Consider the following 22,093-nt stretch of genomic DNA (forward strand, 5'->3'; position numbering starts at 1 on the left):
CTATTTATCTATCTATCTGTCTGTCATTTTGTCTATCTAAATGTTGTGTTTTGTGATGTTAAAATTCTCCAGAATTCTTGCAGGCACGACTGAGAAGGTCTATATGTTTTAACGATTTGGTGTAATTATTTTTGCAGAGTTTACTAAGTCACATGAAAGTTGGGGAATGTATTCTCAAGGGCAGCATTTGCTCAATACCACTCTCTTAAAAATCTATTGAAATGACTTTCCTGCCATTTGTTGCTCCACTCACTGTGTTGTTGATAAGTTAGTCACTGTTGTGTCTGGACCCCACAGTGGAGCTCTGGGCAGAGGGTCTGTGTTTGCTCACTCAGCCTGTGGGAGCCAATGAAATCCCTCCCCTCTGGAACACAGCCACAGTTGCCCGGCAACAACCTTACACAACAGGAAACAGACTTGGGGATTCCGTCACTGTGCCGAGTCAAAGAGAGCATTCAGTGGAGACAGGAAGCCCCAAGGTACAGCGGGGGGCAGTTCTATAACCAAGGCCATGTCATGTAAATACCACCTCAAATTGCTGTTGCTGCTTCTACTTTAAGCACTTTATATGTTCATCAGCTTACTTTTAAATGTGGTCTAGGTTTTATGACATGGACTCATAAGGCACATCGTAAAAAGGCTAAAATAACACATTTGATTACAATCCCATTGTGACGCAAAAAAACAGCATGCTTTTCTTGTTCTGCATTATCGTCTTCACATAGTTTTAGCCATGGTCACATTTAAAACATGATACATATTTTCAGTTGCTCATGGAGCCCTAGTCATCTGAAAGTCAACTTCTGCATCCAAACCTGGTTTTATCTGTTTTATCTATTAAGGAAAAGGGGAAGAAACAAAAAAGCTGGAACCTTGAGGTCTTTTCCAGAAGACCACCATCAAATCAGCGTCATTCCCAGTACACTCACCCACAAATATGATGATGAGCCCTGCCAGCCAGACGGAATAGTGACTTGTAAGAAGAGGTGAGTAGACCTATGACATCAATGACTCCCCCTTTCTTGACCAATCACGGCATAGACAGAGGAACGGTTTGGGTGCACATGGGGGTTGAATGTGGTTTTGATTTATTTTAACTACTTTTAAACGCTGACACATCATTAGTGATGCACATGCATATTATGATTCATGCCATTGTTATGAGTGTGCAGCCTTTTTTAAACATCTCCGAGACAGACAATTCAACATCTGTGGCATTAGTTATGGACTCATGTTACATTGTCCCTAATGTCTTTGCCGTCTGTGGCGTGCCATGCGTTGATACATATATTGCGTTATAGCACATTGCCGCCCATGTATCCTGTTTGGAAACATAATTTGTCATTTGTGTATTCTTGAAAACCTTATAGAGTAAACAGCAGTGCATCATGTTGACACACGAGCCAAGCTAACTGCATTATCACTCATTGTATTATCATTATCATTAGCGTTAGTAGTTCTTGAAGTCATAAAGTCACTGCCACTCCTGGACATAGCAGTTAATAAGGTGTCTTTCGAATATAAATGAGAAATGTATGGCTACATTTTAAAGTCCCAGTGTTGTAGTGACCTGCCTTTGTGGGCGTCTAATCAATTATTCATCTGCTCTCTAGAATACTCCATTCCGATTGGTCAGTCACGCCATCCAGTGGTCTGATATTCACTGTCGCCATAGCGTGATTCCCCAATCCAGACCCAAACCCACCAAGCTGGCGATTCTAAAGATTTCATTGCCCATGTTAATCCCTTCGCTAAACTTTAACCTTAACCTCAGCATAGGAAATCCTGATAGAAATAATTACTGTTTGATGTTCTCTCTCATCTATGATTTTTCTGAACTACGCCTATGAAGTCTGAACTTTTCTTGACAGGTGACTGTGAATTGACCAATGAAATCTGGTGGGCGGGGTTTGCATCAAGGGTTCTCGTATGCATTTGGCTGTGTCCGAAATCACTCCACACCTAATATAGTGCATTATTTGAAAGCACAGCCTTTTGTAGTGGTTTCCGAAACAATAGTGCACATTATTGAATGCACTCATTCTGTCCCATAATGCACCGCAATAACAAGTGTGCAACCCATACACTTAGCTAGTACCAAACACTGTGAATATTGCGCAGAATTCCAGTGTTTTATAGTAATTTAATTTATTCAGACACCTTCAACATTTCTCATATCACAGTTTATTCGCTATAGTTTAGAAAATGGTAATAAAATATGACAAGTACTCAGACTTATCAAATAAGTTCACTGGTTTTGGCCATCCTAAGTACACAATTAGATAATACCAATTTAGGTCAACCAATTTCCAAGAAATGCTTAATTTTTTTCAGTCTGTTGTGTAAAAAGGTTGCATTAGCAATTAAAGAAAAGACACTTAAGCAAAACATGGTCAGGTCAAAGTGTCTGAATAATTTTTGGTCCCAAATTTTTATAAATGTTACTGGTAGTCTACTGTATGAAGAATTTTTGGGTATAATATGTCACAGTTTACTTTATTTTGCTATCCTCACTTACATAAATGAACTATAGTGTCCTGAATAATTTTTGGTTTTACTGTATTTTTCTTTGGCAGAAGCTTTAATGTAATTCACTGGTACACTGAAAATTTTGTTTTTTCTAACTTGTAAATAAAACAAAAATTATTGAAATATGTTTCACAAGAAAAAGCTATTTCAGTCTTGCTATTTCAAAAAGTCACATTTAATTGAATGGTACTTGCCATTTCTTTACAATTATTTGTGAAATTTACTAGCAATATCTAAATGTGAAAATGTATTCAAAGTAAATGCATTTTTTTTACAGTTTGAAATAATAAATAAAACAATTCAAAGCTTAAATCAATGTTTCATGTCCTTTATTTATTTGCAACGTAGCCATAATAAGAGGTTTTGTGTTCAGTCATTGCATACAGTTTAATAATGCTGATGTAAGTTTAGATCTAAATCCAGTAACATAGACAACAAAAAGTCTTTGTAGGGACTATAAAATACACCAGCTTTTTTTGGCGTATACTGCAAAGCTGAGGTGAACAAAATATCCGGAACTGTCCGGCTGGTGCTTAAAAACCCCTGCCCTCGACCACGGGCAGACAGAGTGGAAAAACTACAGGCCAACTGACGTAGAACTAGGTGCGCGTCAATCAGCACAGTTAGTGCTATTTATTACCTTCAGCCTGGAAGCTGTGTTTACTGCGGCACGAAGCTTGCTTTCACATAGCTGGGGAGGACAGGGAGGCCCTGCCCACATCCCCTCAAGCCCACTTAGGGCCCCTAACCAGTGGGTGAGAGCTTTCCATGAGGTCAAGCAAATACATTTGACCCACAGAACAGCAGGAGAGAGAGGACTGTAAGAGAGGGTAATGGCACAATTACCATGTTCCCATGATGAAAGAAACAGCTAGTGTTTCATAAATGCACTAATTCCTGATGCAATTATATATCATCCTGTGCGTGTGGGGTGAAGGCTATTTGGCTCCCTTTTGTTACTCGACCTGGATGAATTCTTGGTGGGGGCAAACACTATGCAGCTACTTCAAAACATGCCCATGTCATTAGAGAGCTTGCAATGCTCAGCCACGTAAAAAAAAAAAAGAAGAAGCTATTTTTTGCCTAATGAGAAGACCATAATGTGTTTGGGGATTCTTAAGAATACAGACTTATCTTTCTTGAACATACATTAAAATTACACCACGTTTAGGGTTAGGGTTAATTGCATGTGAATCTTTTTCACGCATGAATGCTAAAAAAAGCAAATAGTATGAGAACCCTTTACATTGATGCAAACATTTGCCAACATTTCTTGGCTTCGAAAAAGTCCTGGATGATTTCCGATGACGCAGCGAATCGCCCCCCGCTGGAAAATTGTCAAAACCGAAATCATAGTTGCCCGAGCTGCCAACAGCATCTTGTGATTTTCAGATCCCATTTCCCTGCACTGTGATGTCCTAAAAAAAACAACTGGAGCTGCAAGTCTGTTTATTCAATCACTATCAACGCACTGCTGTTGCTACGAGATGATCCGTCTATTGATGGGACAAAAGAAATAATTAACATGATAATGGTTTCTTTAACTGCCTTTGTTTTCAAAACGGCCACATTTGATTTCCCTCTATTTCCAGTAGATGCACATGTGCACACACTGGCTCTTTCACTTTGCATTTTAGCTAGATCTTAGTCAAGGTAACGGTAACGCCATATTTAATTTTTGACATGAATGAAAACGAGGCTGTGATAGATAGAATTACAATGGATTTTTGTTTAACAACATACCAATTGTTAAGCTGAGGGAACGTCTTTCAGAAAAAAACTTCCCGTAGACAAAACGCCATGAAACAGTTTCAAAAGTTGTGAAAATTGCGTGAACTAGGACCTTTGGTCTATCCCTCACAGCCTGGTTTTCATCCGTGTTGAATTCAATATGGCGTCTAACCTGAAAAAGATTTGTATGTGAATCGTTAATTTGAATCGGTTCTTCTAAATGAGCCTCTGCACAAAACTGGTCTAAAAAGATTTGTTCACAAATCAGACTGAACGAATTGACGAATCGGACTGAATCGGTAAAAGAGCAGAAAAAAATTATTGCGTGCGGAGCTTACATGTCCAACTTGCAATGATTCTGGTTTATATGTGGTTAGCACCAAAACTCGTTGAACTGAAAGCTGTCTCTTTCATGTAATTACCCGAGAACCAATGAAAAAACAAATGAGGTGAAAGGTAGGTTTACTAAAAGAAATGTTGACAATAATATATGCAGGGTTCCCACGGGTCCTTGAAAGTTTGTGAATCTGAAAAAAAAAAAAATCAAGGCCCTGGAAAGTTTTTGCAAATAAACATGCATAGATACAGGTCCTTGAAAGTGATTGAATTTATTTTGTGCAAGAAGTTTTCTGAAAAAAATTCCATATTATTCCCTCAAGTCCGCTAATGTGTTATTTCACCAACACTTCGTGGCCTATGCATACTAGCTTGCTTGATTTACGTTAGTTACGTGCATTTTCGTGTTACGTTAAGTGTTTCCCGTTAAGTGCTTTCGCACCAAACTGCAACGATGGTACCTCAACGTTTCATGCAAAAGCTAATATCAGATCATTTTAGAATACAATATAGGATGTACCGAATATTCTTCAGTTTTATGCAAATCAGAAATACGACAAATAGAATATCTGATCTCTGTCATATGGCCAAAAAATATGTTTTTTTTGCATAGTTGTGTTTAACACACAAAAAAACTGTAACAATGTACATCTTACAAGGTAACACGATGTAACCTTGCTCTCACTTGAAATGTGTCCCCACATTAAGTCCTTGAATTTGAGGATATTGGACCTGGAAAGTTCTTGAAAGGTCCTTGAATTTGAAGTTAACCAAGGTGTGGGAACCCTGTATATGACTTTATAATAAAATACAACTGTGTTTAATAAGTATTTTATGAGCCCAAAATATTTCAGCCAAGAGATTTTTGTAACTAGTATTTATTGTAAATACAAGTGACTTTTTGATTCTAAATGAGCTAAATCATGGCTGCAACTGGGAAATGACATTTTAAACCTTTTTAATATAACCTGCTATAACCCAAAAAAATTATACTAAACAGTAATATTTACCTTCATATTACTCTACTGGAAAGTTTTAGAGAATGTAATATCCAATGCCAGGATGTTAGGGATATTAAACACCCGCTGAATCATTTTTAAAACCGGTTCTTTAAAACAAACTGTTCGAAAGAACCGATTCTCTGAAATGAGTTGGACTTCGCTTCAGCAGCTGCGCATGCGCACACGGCTGGCTCTTTTGCCTTGGTTTCAACGGCTCCACATCTGGAAATGTTGCGAGGAGAGAATCCCTCTCTTCATCTGCCGTTGAGCTTAAGACGTGGTGCCTGCGTCACTCCATGGAGGGGCGGGGCTTCTCGGAGGTGTTTCCCGGCTTTATATAGATACAGAGACCTTTCCATCGCAAAGCAGTGCGTCACCAGAACCCCTGGAAACTAACATGCAAGTCCAGAATAGAAACTGAATTAAAATAAGATTAATATTATTTTTTTTGCGTTGTTATTGCATGCGCTTTTAAAGTGCTGTCTATCAAATCATTTGAGCTTTCAAATAACTAACAGTTTTTTCGTGACTGGAATACACCTTTATTGAGGTAGAAGTGAACATTTTTGTCACAGATATCTGGAGTCATCATTATACTGGGACGTAACACGCTGATCGGACACTGTTGTGCGTTTTGGGAAAGTGCGTTGAACTTGGTGTGAGTTCACTCTTGACTTCGCAAGCATGAAATCGGCAGAGGAAGGTAACGTATAAGAAGATTAAATGCACGTACTGACACTGTCGTATTTCACTCGAACGTGTTTCTGTATCATTATTAGGTCGATAATATTAGCCTTATATTATCGAACCGTCATAATAATGATTGCACGTTTGCTTATGAGTTTACCTGTAGTGACTGAAAAAAAAATCTACGACTGCTATCGTCCACTCACCATTATCTGTTACTAAGGGAGACTGGGGAGTGTTGTAACACAGTTGGTTTCAACGTCTCTAACGCAATGTCGTATTATGCCATGACTCTCCAACTTAGACATAACGTTCCCATATCTGTCTGCTACAAATTAAAGTAATTTAGAAATCTACAGCATGTTCCTAAACTGTGTAAATGAATGTCAAATACAAAGACTGCTGTTGTAAACAACCTCACTACAGAGGTGAGTTGTAACAGTAGGTGGGGTAGGTAACACTGATTTGTTTACTAGTTCTAATTATTATAGCATATCTTATCACTACCCCAAATGATATTTATTGCAAATAAAATACAAAAACAAGTACAGAAATAGGATAACAATTCTAAACCTATATTGTCTAATTTCTGTGCAATCTTTGTGTGTCCATTAGGACTTTGGAAAGTTGTTACAACCCTCCCCATGTATGATTTGATGATGTATTTCATCCCAGTAGTTCATTTCTGAATGGTTATCGGTGGTTACAGCTCAGCCTGTGATCAGTTTGGTGAAACTGAAGTTATTTCTTATTCAGTCAATGGACTGAATGAGTTTTCCTTAGTTTAAGAGACTGCAGAAGGGAGTGGTGGGCCGGACGAAGATGAATAAGCAGGGATGTTATTTAGATTGTGGGTTTTTGCATCCCTCTCTTTGCAGCAAATGTGCATTTCGCAAGATAACTTTGATTATAGTTTATAATGACAGCTCTACTAAAACAAAACCAGTTAGCATATTTTTGCCTGAAAAACAATAGTAACTTAAACCAGCTTTAAGATGGTTTCCTTGTCCTAACTGGTTTAAGATGGTCTCGAAGGTTGTTTAGCTGGTTTTCAAACCTGACCTGCTGAAAAGTGCCTAAAACCACTTTAAATCCAGCCAACAGACCATCATAACAAGACTGGGAGACTAGAAAACCTGCTTAAGCTTATTTAAGGTGTTTTATTTCAGCAGGGTTACTAATGTACTTTTAGTATTCAGTAATTTAGTACTTTTATTTATTTTTAAGCTATCAGAATCACATGGTGTATACTTACGGCTTGCTTACAAAAATCTAATATGTAGTTGTTAACTTGATTCAAAAACGATACATACATTAGGGATACATTAGCATGCTATCAGTATCCAGGGTGCTTTGTTGCGCTGTGGTCACATTTTCAAGTATCCGTGTTTTTAATCGTCCTCTAAAGTAGCGAGAAATCGTTGCAAATTTTATTGCAAGCAGAGCCAGTAGTGACTGTGCGTCAGTTTGGGCTAACTTACATTACATATATTTCCACCAGGTTGGACTGACTGACTACAGTGGCTCACTCAACTCAACTGCATTTTTTCCCCCCTTTTTGCACTGAGTACACACAAATAAAAATATATACATTAAAAAAAATCTGTTATCAGTAAAAATATGTCTTAATGGGATAGATGTACCAACTTAAAAAACTTGATTAGGCCAGATGACTTATTACTAATGCTTTTTAAAATGTTTAAAATGTTTTTCGATAAGCTAAAAGAGTTCTAAAATTGCTAAAGTGGTAAATGATTCATCTTGTACTCTCCAGAAAGCACTAAGCATTTGATTTTTCTTTTTCTAGTCAAGACATCTTCCGTTAGTCATGTTGCACTTCAAATGTTGTGTTGTTCTCTAATCTCAATATATACATTGCATTGAAGCAAATGTTTGCCCCTGTTTTTCGACAAAGATTGCTTATGGGTATTGGTTTTCCGTCTGGTTTTGTCCTCTGGAAGATATTTTTAACACTTTGTTATTTTTGGCCTGGTATTTGTGTATCACTCACCTTGCTTCCTCTGCAGAGGTTGTGGCTTTTAACCACTAACGTTTTTTTGACTCACAGCTATTACTAATAAAGAGTAGAGTGTCTTTTTATAATGCCACCATTTTATACGAATCAAATGGCAGTTCATAAAAAATAAAAAGCTATTTATTAGAGGTGGATGATTGTAAAAGCAGCAGTCTCCTTAAAATATTCACACAGTAGCTGTATGCACATTCTTCAAGAAATGTTCTACACCTATGCTCTTTTATCTCTGTAGCTTATTTTTTGTTGCAGTACCTCATTAAATTCTGACTGCACCTTACAGATGCCTACGGTTACAGCCAAAACACCAGCATTTCACTTCCTCTGAGCAACCCCTGCCCATCTTCCCAGTACCACAATCTCCAGACCAGCCCTTCATTGTCAATATCCATCAGTCAGCCATCCTCATTCTCCCCTCAAGATGACATGAGCTCGGTGGGCTACTTCCAAACATCCGGCCCCCGGTCCAATGGAGCTCCCACATTGGAGAGTCCACGCATCGAGATAACGGCTTACGGGCAGTTCCCCGAGGATGAAGTAGAGGATAACAGCGTTCCCGTGGCCAAGCGAGTCAATTCCATAGTGACATTAACATTGCCAAGTATCGACGGTTATCGTGATCCTACCTGTCTCAGCCCGGCAAGCAGCGTGTCTTCTCGTAGCTGCCATTCAGATGCATCGTCATACGAATCGGGCTTCTCTTACAACTACGACAACTCGCCGCAGAACTCGCCCTGGCAGTCTCCATGCGTCTCCCCGAAAGGTTCCTCATCGCTGCAGTCCTGCACCCTCGGGGCTTCTCCGCGCCATTCACCATCCGGTTCTCCCCGTGCCAGTATCACAGACGACAACTGGATTGGCACCAGAGGCTCTCGACCAAATTCTCCTTGTGCCGGTAAACGGAAGTACAGCTTTAATGGCGTCCACTCGCAGAAGTACCATCCGTACTCGCCGAATCAATCCCCGGGGCCATCGCCACAAACTTCACCCCGTCTCAGTGTGACTGAAGACACCTGGCTCGCCAACACCAATCAGTACACCAACTCTGCCATTGTCGCCGCCATTAATGCCCTCACCACAGATGGATTAACAGATATTGGGGAGGGGATCCCTTTGAAGTCCCGCAAGACCAGTCTGGAGCACAGTGCCTCGATGAACCTGAAAGTAGAACCAGGTGGAGAAGAGACAGGATCCCTGGAGCTTTGCCAGGATGACTTCTCAGCACGCCTGCCCTTCAAAAAAGAGACCTACTGTAGTGGCTTCTTGGATGTACCCCAACACCCATACTGGTCCAAGCCGAAGCCTTACATCAGGTTGGTTGCATATAAAAATTCTTTCTGATTCATGGACAAGTAGTTTGCTCTTTTGTCTGTGCTAACCAAAGTTCTCTCTCTCTCTTCGCCTTTTTATTGGACTCTCTCACTCTTATTCTCGAAGTCCATCGTTGCCTGCTCTTGATTGGCAGTTGCCTTCCAGTTCAGGGCCGTATAGCCTACAGATTGATGTCCAACCCAAGTCCCATCACCGTGCTCATTATGAGACTGAAGGCAGCAGAGGGGCCGTGAAAGCACTAGCGGGAGGGCATCCAGTGGTTCAGGTATAAGTTCATAATCTCTAAAAAGCAGTAGGGTCTCTCAAATGTATAGTTCAGTCTGTCATTATTTACTCACCCTCATGTTGTTCCAAACCTGTACAACTTACATTCTTCTGTGGAATGTTTCAATTGGTTTTAGGATGATGCAGGAACTGATTAGTTAGATTAAAATCAAAGTCTTCTAGGTTGATCTCTGTATGAAAAAAGCATGTGTTTTTTATATATGTTATATACAATAGATTTGAAAATAAAATAAAAATAGAATAATAAAAGGTTTTTAGGGTAAGATTTTTTTACACTTTTGAAAGAAGTCTCTTATGCTCATCATAGCTGCATTTATTTATTTAAAAAAACAGTAATACTGTGAAATAATATTGCAATTTAAAGTAACGGTTTTCTATTTTAATATATTTTAAAATGTAATTTATTGCTGTAATGGAAAAGCTGAATTTCCAGCCATTACTCCAGGCTTCAGTGCCACACGATTCTTTAGAAATCATTTTAATATGCTGATTTGATGCTCAAGAAATATTTATTATTATTATCAATGTTGTAAACAGTAGTGCTGCTTAATATGTTTGTGGAAAACAGTAATTTTTTCAGGATTCTTTGATTAATAGAATGTTCAAAAGAACAGCATTTATTTAAAATGGTAAGATTTCTGTTTCTGTTTATTCAATTAATACAATCTTACTGTCCCCAAACTTTAGAATAGTAGTGTGTGTATATGTGTATATATATATGCACTTTAAAACTAAAGCTGCCATTCATTGTGGAAACTGTCCGAGAATGGTCTTATTTTTAACTATTTATTTATAGTCAACATCCTGCAACATCCTCTCCATGTGCTATGGTATATATGGTATATTTTCACTCCCTCATTGTTTTTGTTTTTGTTCATGTAAGGGAACTTCCTTTTATTTGTTTTCTCTGAAGTCATAGTGACACACTGTGATTTAAACCCTTATATTGTTTGTTATGCTGACAGTTCAGGAAGTGTGAGTTGAGGTCTTCTGATATTTCACAAGACTGCAGTGTCTTGGTGTCAGTCCGTTCTGCTCATCTGTGAGTCACACACCTCATTTGCTCTCGTAGCTGAATCATGGGTATTCACTGCTCCAGTTGGTTGCAGATGCTCCCTAATGGATAACAGAATACCTAAAGACAGGAGTCGTGGTTTTATCTGAAAAACATCAGTGTGGTTGAATGTGACTCTTGGGGTATGTGAACCACAGTCTCCACGACCACTTAATTTACTAAAATTGCAGTTAAAGGTGAACTCAACATTTCAGAATACATCTGTGGCTGCTGGGTACTTCAATTCAAAATAACGAGGTGCTAATGATTGTGAACACGTGGCTCAGTGCGACTCCCGTCTGAAAAAACAAGGTCCTCTCACCCTCGCGTTTTTTTTTTTTCAGATCCATTGCCGTTTCCGGCCTAGTGCACAGACTGCCTTTTGTTTAGCTAAAGTTCCTCGTACTGCACTGACATCATGTGCAACAGCATCTTGTGGAGGCGTCAAGTCTTCGCTGCTTACAGTTCTGGCAGGCAAGTGAAGGGGAGTGTTCGACGGAGCCTCAAACAAGCTTGTCCCATTCTGTAAACCATCAGATTAGAGAGCACTCTCAGCTGCACATGTTCTTCTTTTATTGTACACCTCCCTTCATGCTCTGTCACCACCGTTGTCCTCTTCCGAGGATCTCAGTCAGAGTGCAAGTTCTTTTGACCTTAAGGGGAGTTGTTAAAGAACTTTTTGTCACGTTTTTTTGGTCTGTAATCAGTATTTCAATGGAAAGTTCTTCTCATAAAAATCAAATTGACATGTGGCCACAGTTTCTCTAACATTCTTGTTTTATGTAAATCTTTAATGGTGAGTGGAAGTGATATATACTTTTAAGTTTATTTTTAAGACTGGAGAGGTTCAAGCCTTAACTGGAGGGTCAGGCTTCCCAACCCCCATTCATTTCGGCCCTGATCTCAACAAATTAATCATATTTTCAGAATTTTAAGCACCTACTTGAATGTGTTGCCTACTGTGTGAGTCACTATAGCCTCATATTTAGTCTTAGAGCTCCCCTCTTCCCTCCTTCTTTCTCTCCACTTGGGGTTTGGTGGTTTCTGATGGTCAGGATTTTTGGACCCAGGCTTCTAGAGCCCCATCTCTCTTTTTCTCTCTCCCCCCTGCTCGGGTTCCTGGTGGTTTCTTTCAGATTTTTTGTATCCTGGATGCAGTTTGACCACATGTGCCGTCGGATTGACGGTAGACGTGAGTGTGTAGCCTCTGAAGTAAGCCTGCCGCACCACAGCTATGTGCTTCCACGTCTGCGCTTTAGTCTCTCGGGAAGTTAACTTCTCTAAGAACAGCTCTGTCAACAAAAATCACTGCTGTAACTGGAAGAAGTGACGAAATCCCTAAATATAGGTTGCTTCGTAAGGGCAGTGCTTCCACATTTCTAATATTCAGGGTTTTATCTCGTATGCCTACTGTGATGATCTTTATTACTTTTTTGTTGAGTACTATTAGTAGATTTTCTATCTGGTTAAGTCTTCTTATGGCTTATTTTATCATTGTAATGAGTCTCATTCACTAATAATTGCGTACTCAAGTGTTTTTACTTAATTGCGCAAAAAGACATACATTTGATCTTACCCTCAATATTACCCTTAATTATAAACTATTTTTAGATAGACCCTGACTACGCATGATTGGCTCCATTCATATTGCAATGCTTATGCATACAGTACAGAGATGAGCCAAAACATTATGACCACCTGCCTAATATGCTGTTGCGTGCTGCCAAGACCTGCCGAGACATGGACTCTACAAGACCCCTAAAGGTGTCCTGTGGTATCTGATGTTAGCAGCAGATCCTTCAAGTCCTGTAGGTTGCGAGGTGGACCCACCGTGGATTGAACTTTTTGGTCCAGCACATCCCACAGATGCCCAATTGGATTGAGATCTGGTGAATTTGGAGGACAAGGCAACACCTTGAACTATTCATCATGTTCCTCAAACCATTCCTGAACAATGTGTGCAGTGTGGCAGGGTGCATTATCCCGCTGAAAGAGGCCACTTCTACCAGAGAACACCATTGCCAAGGGTGTACCTGGTCTGCAACAATGCTCAACGTTCATGGCTGGACCCAGGGTTTCCCAGCAGAACATTGCCCAGAGCATCATACTCTCTCCACTGGCTTGTTGTTGTCCCACAGTTCCTCCTGGAGTCCTGGTGCCATCACTTCTCCAGGTAAACGGCGCACAGGTTCCCCTGCTCCAGGATCCAGTTCTGACTCTTGTGTGCCCATTATAGGCGCTTTCGATGGTGGACTGGGGTCATCATATGCGCTCTGATTGGTCTTGGGCTACACAGCCCCATACGCAGCGATGCACTGTGTGTTGTGACATATTCGTCCCATAACCATTATTACTATTTTGTGTGACTTGTGCCACAGTAGACCTTCTGTTGGCTCGGACCTGATGGGATGGCCTTCATTGCGACTGTTGGTAAAATCTTACCACTGCTGCCATTTCAGAGATAGTCTGACCCAGTCGCCTTGCCATAACAGTTTGGCCCTTGTCAAAGTTGCTCATATCTTTATTTCCTGCCCATTATTACGCAAACTGATTGTTTGCTTGCCATTATTGGGATTTATGAAAATGTATTTTTTTATGTAATCATAAAATATATTCAATATATATTGACTGCATATAATTCTGTTATGGTTAATGTAGTTAAATGAATATATAACACTTACAAATATTTAAAATAATATTTTTCATTTTTGCCCTTTAGGATCCTTATAATTTATACTACTTTTATATTTTATCTTCGAATTTTGCTTCGAATTATCTTAATTTTGTGAGGTATTTTTTGTAGAAGATTTGTGTAAAAACAGAAGTCTGCAATTTTTTTTTTTTTTTTTTTTTTACTTTATTTTTTGTGTGGATGTGGGTTTTAGTTGGTTCTAAATTTGACCTTCAATTTAGAAAAAAATGTGTCAACTTATATGTATGAATCAGGTTTTCAATGTTTTAATGTGCCAAATACAGGCATATATGCACTGTTAGTGAATGAGTTCAATGAGAAGAACAGTTGGTCTTGCTCAATATCACTTGAGACATAACCTTTTCCAGTAAGAATTTGCTCACTGGATGTGGCCAGTAACTCTTCAACGGAGCCGGTGTTGTAGATCTACTTTTTTTTCCTCAAACTGTTTCCCGCAGATGTGCCACGGAGGTTGAGAGCTTGAGTGGGTGAGAACTGACCCACAGCACTTGGAGGTGTGGACATACGGCTCTGAACTCCGTGCCATGGGCGGATAGAGTTTTGGCATTCCTCTAGTGGGTGATAATGTACTGAAGTGAGGGGAGGGTTCTGGGAGTGGGATCTCTCTGGCCTCTGTCTTTCTGGCCTGTGCACTCCCTTCTGCCTGAATAAACACAAATGCCAGGCTCAAACATATCTACTTAAATAAATATACAAACTGGTCCAGACTTTCACCACAGATGCTGACCACCCTCTTTGAGGATCTCCATACATCAGCAGCTTAGACCCAATGTGCTTGAGCTTTAAATATAAATCTTCAAATTTAAAATCTTACTTTATTTATGATCATTTTCTTCTTTTTTTTCTTTTTTTCTTTTTCTTTTTTTTGTGGTTTTCCTTGTAGAACTTTTTTCAGCTTCTAAAATCAGTTTCTCTTAGTATACAATATGTTTGCTAAACTATATACTCTGCCATTCAAAAGTTTTAGTTCTATTGGATTTTTTTATGTTTTTCAAAGAAATCTCCTATCCTCTTATCCTCAAAGAAACCTCTTATGGCTGCTATTATTTGATCAAAAATACAGTACAAACAGTAAAACTGTGTAATATTATTGTGTAATATTATTACAATTTCAAGTGATTGTTTCTATTTTAATATATTTTAAATTAGTCTTCAGTGTCAGATGATCCTTCAGATATCATTCTAATATGCTGATTTGGTGCTGAAGAAACATTTCATATTATTATCAATGTTAAAATGTTATAATCAATGTTTGCTTAATATTTTTTTTGTGGAAACCTTTTTTTTCAGGATTCTTCGATGAATTAAGTTTAGAATTAAAGTATTGATCTAAAATAGAAACCTTTTGTAACTTTATAAATGCCTTTACTGTCACTTTTGATCAATTTAACGAACTCTTGTTAAATAAAAGTATTAATTGCTTAAAAATCGTAAAAAATAAATTTTTTGGTCTAATGAGATTATAATGTGGGCAGGGCTACCTGCTACAATGCCAAAGAAATAAAAATAAACTGACAAAATGTAGCATCACATGTTAATTAGAGCATGGAAGTGATTAATGTCCTAACCAGAAGAAAAAAAAGGCAAATTAAAAGTTTTTTTTTTTTTTTGTACAGTAGGTTATTTTGTCAGCTATTCAGTGTCTATTTATGCATGGTCATGCTGGGTAGCCACGCCCACTTTGAAATCTCATTTGTCTAAAATCCCACTTTACATCAAACATAAAATATCTTCTCATTGACTCTAATTGTGTCATGTCGTACATCAGTTTGTTCACACTGAACTAGAAACTGCTTTTAGCTAGAAATGGGTTACACCACTAAATTCATATTTGTATCTTTCAGCTTCACGGCTACATGGAGAGTGAGCCTTTGACCCTACAGCTGTTCATTGGGACGGCAGACGACCGTCTTCTCCGGCCTCACGCCTTCTACCAGGTCCACCGTATAACCGGGAAGACCGTGTCCACACCAAGCCACGAGGTCATGCAGTCCAACACCAAAGTTCTTGAGATTCCTCTCCTGCCCGAGAGCAACATGAGGGCCATGTGAGTATATATCTCAGAAAGATGCTAAGAAAAAGAAAAAAACACAGAAAAGCCCGGTGAGGGAAATGTTTGTACCACATAATTCTGTATATCCACATGCATCCTGTGCATATTTCCTGCAATAAACAACACTGAAAAAACCTTCCGTTTTACCGCCAATTCCCCTGTTGTGAAGGCAGTTGCTTAGCAGAAGTGTGTTTTTGTGCGCACACGCTTTCGACAGAGTCCCAGCGCTGTGGGTTTCCCTTGTATGAGCTCCAGGGCTCGTGTTACAGGAGGCCTCTGGTCGCGTGGTGCCTGTAATGGCGCGCTGGGGTCTGTTCTGCAAGCCAGGCGGTAGCGGTCTTACTAGCTCAGCATTTTCTCTTCACTCTATAATGGATGTAACACTTAACTTATACAAAAAAAAAAAAAAACCACACACCCCTCTGGATCCTGTTTCAGAGCTTTCTGAGTAGCGTTCCCTCTTTGCCACGTTTCTGTAGTAAAGCCAAAAAATGGTTATGCCCCATGTTTCAGTGCAGTTTAAACCATTTTAAAAAGAAAATGATATTTTGTGCCTTGTATATAGAGTTCGGTTTGGACGCATAGTGCTGGAAACTCAACACAGGCTTCATACTTTTTAAAGCAGTTTTTTTGAAAAAGGAATGACGAATGTTATTCAACAAAAAAAAATCAGGATGACAACTAGAACACAGTGTGCTCGTCCTCACCACGTAAACATGGGAATGGGAATATCTGATGTTCTAGTATATGTACTGTGTTGACAGATCACTCATACTCTGTGATTGTTTCTCCAGTTTTTCAGACTTTTTGTTTTTGTCAAAACGTAAGCTTTAACATTATTACACACAGATGAATCTTAAATAAAGGGCTCTACATGTTTCTTCAATGAGATTCAAAACTTGAAAAGGCTTTAAAGCAAGTATTTACACACTTTGGCTTTCTGGTCTAGTTGGAGGATTTGTACGTTTAATGGAGAAAGTAAACTTTTCATGTATTTTTAACAACATCTCTGCCATGTCAGGAGCAGAAATTGGAAGGGACGAGAGAGAGAGAGGGAGAGAGGGAGAGAGAGAAAGGGCATGTATTTATGCAGTGCAGAATAAGAGCCAGGCATAATTTTGGCAGAAGTGGTCATAAAAAAAATTCAGGCAATAAATTAAACGTTTACTCTGTTCCGAAAAAATGTTTATTAAACAACTGTCTAACGATATTAACCAAACATTTTTGTACTTCTGAAAGGATTTGTTGAGTCTATTCCTCAAACATTAACGTTCTTACTGTGCCACAGAATCGACTGCGCTGGAATTCTCAAGCTGCGTAACTCAGACATCGAGCTCCGGAAGGGCGAGACAGACATCGGACGGAAGAACACGCGTGTGAGGATGGTGTTCCGTGTCCACATCAACCAACCTAATGGCAGGATGGTGTCCTTACAGGTGGCATCTAACCCCATTGAGTGCTGTGAGTCATGCCACTAAATCTCACTAAATCTTATTTTTGTGCATTTTTCTTTTTTTCTTTTCAAACCCATGATCTTGCTAGCACTATCCTCTACTGACAAGAATGCTGTAGTAGATGGATTGAATCAATAAATCAAAGACAGATTTTGCTCATTATATAAATTAGATCGACCCCCTCAGGTCGATCAGTTGCTATGAGGTAAATAAGAAATATCACTAGAAAATAAGCTCAGCTCATAAAATGTGATTGATTTCTGGATTATTCCCAAGTTAATGGCAGAACATGTATGAAAGACATATAAATCATATGGAAGAGGCCTGTCAGATGTACAATTTCTGAATGATCACAGTGTCCACAAAAATATTAAGCAGCACAATGGTTTTCAACACTGATAATAAGAAATGTTTCTTGACCAAATCAACATATTCAATTAAGGAAACAGAGCATCCTATTTCTAATGATTGGAGTAATTGCTGCTAAAAATTCAGCTTTGCCATCACAAGAATAAATTACATTTTCACAATATTATAGTTTTTACTGTGTTTTTGATCAAATTAATGCAACCTTGTTGAGCACGATATATTTATAGTTATACTGAGATTTTTCTCTTTACCCTACTGTTGTAGAAAGTACAGCTGTATATATGTAGAGTTTTGAATGGTTTTGCACATTTACATCTCTTTCCTCACTTTCTTTCTGTCTCTTTGTCCTTCTTGCAGCCCAGCGCTCGGCACAGGAGCTGCCCCTCGTGGATAAACAGAGCATGGAAAGCTGTGCCGCCTCAGGGGGGGAACAGATGCTTCTCAGCGGGCACAACTTCCAACCCGACTCCAAGGTGGTGTTTGTGGAGAGAGCACAAGGTAGGGAACACACTTGGAGGGGTGTGTGTGTGTGTGTGTGTGTGTGTGTGTGTGTGTGTGTGTGTGAGAGTGAGCAATTGGAATTGTTTTGAAGTGGCCTCACTGTTGGGAGGTTTCTGAAGATAAAGCTGTTGGGACAGGCTGAATCCCAATTCACATACTTCCCATATGTACAAGGAAATACGTAAGGTGCTGACGATGGTAAATAACATAGTTTTGAGCATGATGTAAACCTGTAAATGAGCATTGGTTTATAATTAGGCCCACAAGGAATCTCTGCATCATTTGCAAAGTATATCTCCCACCCCTTGCATGTTATTGAAAAATGTTTGCTTATTGATTATGCTTTTAGTTACCAATGCATGTCTAGTACACTTAATTCCATTTAACACATCACATTTTACCATATATAAATTAATTGAGCAGATTTCCCCCCTAAAAACATAAACAGATTCTGTCTGGGCCTGGTCTATTACTATTAAGATATTATGTTTCAATCCATTGCAAACCAATCCTCTTGCATAGTGCAAGGGGATCTGGACAATATTAGATCTATCTATCTAATATATAAATACATATAAATGAGTGACTATTAGAATACAGAGAGGGTCTACATTATTCTACAGCTATAACACATTTCAGCAGCTTCATTTCATTTTCAGTACAGGTAAAACAATGAGGCCATTTCCTTCAGCTTTGTGTTACGGATCGCCAACTATCCAGAGTTTTTTCCAAAACCTGTTTGCCATTGTTTGGATGAACACTTAATCCCCTCCCACAATTATCCCATTGGTTTAGCCAGTATTGTGATGTACTGCTCAAACAAACACATTTCAATTATTTTGATCAATTAAATCAGTTCCAGTCCATAGTCCAGTGGAAGTAAAAGACTCCAATATGAATATCTGCTTCCCCGGGCTTGATGCGGTAGTTTATCTCTCTGTTATAGTCATGGGGGTCAATGTTTACTCATAAGAGCTTTTATCCTGTGACGGGCCCCTAGAAGCTGTCCAGTATATGTGGAAAAGTCCTGCTTTGTCCTTAAACTACTGTCAGTAGTAGTAGTAGTAGTTAGTTGTCGTTCAGTAGTGTGTATGTATGTGGTTGCTTTCTCCAGAAAGAAAAACCCTCCTACCACTCTCTCTATCCCTCCTTCTTCCCCGTCAAAATATCGCTCCCTATGCCAGAGTGCCACATGTGGAGCACATTAATGCGCTGTATTTTTAACCCAACAGATTTACATTTCCAGAACTTTCCATTGCCTGTGCTGCCCAGGAATGGAGCCCAAATAGAGAGAGTGTGCAGTCTGTCCCTTGTGTCTGGGCGTTTGTTTTGATTTTTTTGTCTGTCTTTATTCAGATCTCTCTCTCTCTCTCTCTCTCTCTCTCTCTCTCTCTCTCTCTCTCTCTCTCTCTCTCTCTCTCTCTCTCTCTCTCTCTCTCTCTCTCTCTCTCTCTCTCTCTCTCTCTCTCTCTCTCTCTCTCTCTCTCTCTCTTTTTCCATATGGAAAATAGAAGCAGTAGCCCTTGACTGTTGATACCTGAGATTTACAAACAGTCATTTCCTTGATGAGTGTGTCAAAAATAAAATGAAAAATGAAAAAAAAGAGAGAGGAGGTGCAGACAAGGGCAAGGCCGAGTAATGTAAACACTCTGGATATTTGGCGATCCGTAACACAAAGCTGAAGGAAATGGCCTCATTGTTTTACCTGTGAAGAGGGGAACTGAAATGAAGTGAAGCTGCTGAAATGTGTTGTTGTTGTAGAATGATATTGAACCTCTCTGTATTCTAATAGCCACTAATTTATATGTATTTATTCTTATATAATTTTATATAATAGATAGATGGATGGATGGATAAAGGTTGTTGTGGATTTACTAATGAATGAACATTTGTTTAAGTTACAGCATCAATAAAATGCTGTCAAACCCAGAGACATTTTTGGTTTGTGCACATATTTGCGTAGGTGTTTGTGTAAAAGAGAGTGAGATAGGAGGGCATGTGTGTGCTTGCCGACAGAAGGGTGTGTGCTCTTGTTTTTGAGAAGGGTTTCCCCGTGTCTGGCATCTGCTGAGGATTCTTGGGCACTCCTCACATGGAAACACCCCTGAGCCAGCCCACCATTGGCATCAAGAGCCAACAATCAATCTCTCTCTCTTTCTCGCTCTCTCTCTCTCTCTCTCTTTCTCTCTTTCTCTGTCCAGTTTTCTAAAGACAAATCTTTTCCACTATCATTTTTCATGAGCTTGGTCACATGCTCCTGACTCATTGCCTTATAATGTATTCCCCTGTATTTGCATTTACCATCATCTATAAAACTTTGGTTTCTTTAAAACTGGGGAACATTCAGTTTTTTAGGAAGGGAAAGAGGCGTTTCAGCCAATTTCTTCGTTGGTTAAAAGATATTAGATTAAAATTAGTTGTTGTTTCATAATTTTTAAAGGAATAGTTCACCCATAAAATTCTGTTATTATTTACTCACCCTCATATTTTTCCAAACCTATACCTCTTTCTTACTTGAGACACAAAAGGACATTTCTGGAGAAAATATCCATATAATGCAATTGTATGAGGATCCAAAATGAAATATAAGCCATTGGAATGGTCCAACTTGTGTAATATATTTAAAGTCTTTTGAAGCCATACAATAGCAATTGTGTGAGGAACGGAACAAAATATAGAATAGTGGCCAAGATATACTAAAACGATTTACATGCTTCATGGAAGAAAGAAAGTCATACTGGTTTGGAACGACACGAGGGTGAATAAATGATGACAGAATTAAAATTTGTAGGGTGGACAATTCCTTTAAAGCATATTAGACTAATATTTTTGTTGATCAACATCATAACTCAATGAAAAGGTGTTGAAATTAATCTGCGGTCTGTAGCGCTGTGCAGTCTGTCTCTGTGGGTTCAATCTCGAAGGAAAGGGTTGTTTTTGTTATGAGTAAAGAGGGGGCTCCTACAATGACTCACACACAGGGAATCCCTCTGTCTCTCTCTCCCTCTTTCTGACCATTGCTTCCTCTCAGCTGCAACGTGACTTCATAGACTCTTTTCCCATCTGTGCTTGGAGCGGATTTTAAATGGAAAGTCATGGACAGTATAATTAATATGCAAAAGGAGAGGGAAAATAGTGAGACTGAGAGAAAGAAAGAAGTTTAGGGAATGTTTTTTTTTTTTTTTTTACTGATTGGTAATACACTATTGAAGAAGTATAAGAGTAGAGTAGATATTTAGGGTTTATTTAATATGATTAATGCAGTTTGAAGAGAGATTTTAAGGAAAGCTATGGGGTTTCCAGGATGTTCTGCTTTAACTGCTTGGCAGTTGCTAGTTTGCTTGCATGGAGTTATGGGTGATTGCAAGGGCATTGCTGAAACTGTAGACAGATAGATAGACAGGTAGATGGATGATGAATGGGTAGATAGATAGATGGATGGATGGATGGGTAGGTAGGAAGATTGGATGGATGGGTAGTTAGGCAGATTGGATGGATGGATGGGTTGGTAGGTAGGTAGGTATGTATGTAAATTAGATTAGATATGTTTCTAAGGTGTTGCTAGGTAGCTGCTAAAGTGTTCTAAATGCTCGGCACTTGCTAAATGGTTACTAAAGGTGTTCTAGTTGGGGGTGTCCCCAATGCCAGGGCATGATAAATAAATCAAACCAGTAAAATAAAAGGCCATAGAATAGAATAGAATAGAATAGAATAGAATAGAATAGAATAGAATAGAATAGAATAGAATAGAATTTCACGATTAATGAAGTCTTTAATGCAGTAGCTGCTCAGCTCCTTATCTCTCGTCATTAATACTTCAGTGCATAAGTGTACTGCAAGACTCTTTGTATAAATGTGTCTGCTGAAATGATCTGGGCACCATCCACATCAGAGTCATCCATGATTAATATGTGTATGTTACTAATTTGAGTTCACTGTCTAGTCTAGACATAATCAGACACCTCAGAGAAGTCTTCATTTTGGCACACGCTGATGACTAAAGATAAGACATCTCC

General features: G+C 39.0%; 1 protein-coding gene and 1 long non-coding RNA gene across 2 annotated transcripts in view; both read left to right on the top strand.

Moving 5' to 3' along the window:
• On the top strand, positions 1–2,271 carry LOC311299147. The gene is made up of 3 exons (XR_014629073.1): positions 1–479; positions 843–986; positions 1,614–2,271. It is a non-coding gene; the product is annotated as an uncharacterized lncRNA (long non-coding RNA).
• Positions 2,272–5,959: 3,688 nt separating this feature from the next.
• The window catches only part of nfatc1 (nuclear factor of activated T cells 1), a 40,202-nt gene continuing 24,068 nt past the window's right edge, over positions 5,960–22,093 (top strand). The window contains exons 1-6 of the mRNA XM_084424186.1: positions 5,960–6,300; positions 8,600–9,629; positions 9,754–9,913; positions 15,545–15,747; positions 17,042–17,214; positions 17,934–18,074. Coding sequence (XP_084280312.1) covers positions 6,282–6,300; positions 8,600–9,629; positions 9,754–9,913; positions 15,545–15,747; positions 17,042–17,214; positions 17,934–18,074 — 1,726 coding nt within the window. The 5' untranslated portion in view covers positions 5,960–6,281. The remainder of the gene's footprint in view (positions 6,301–8,599; positions 9,630–9,753; positions 9,914–15,544; positions 15,748–17,041; positions 17,215–17,933; positions 18,075–22,093) is intronic.

Source organism: Rutilus rutilus (genome assembly GCF_951802725.1).
Source record: "Rutilus rutilus genome assembly, chromosome: 11".
Lineage (NCBI taxonomy): Eukaryota > Metazoa > Chordata > Actinopteri > Cypriniformes > Leuciscidae > Rutilus > Rutilus rutilus.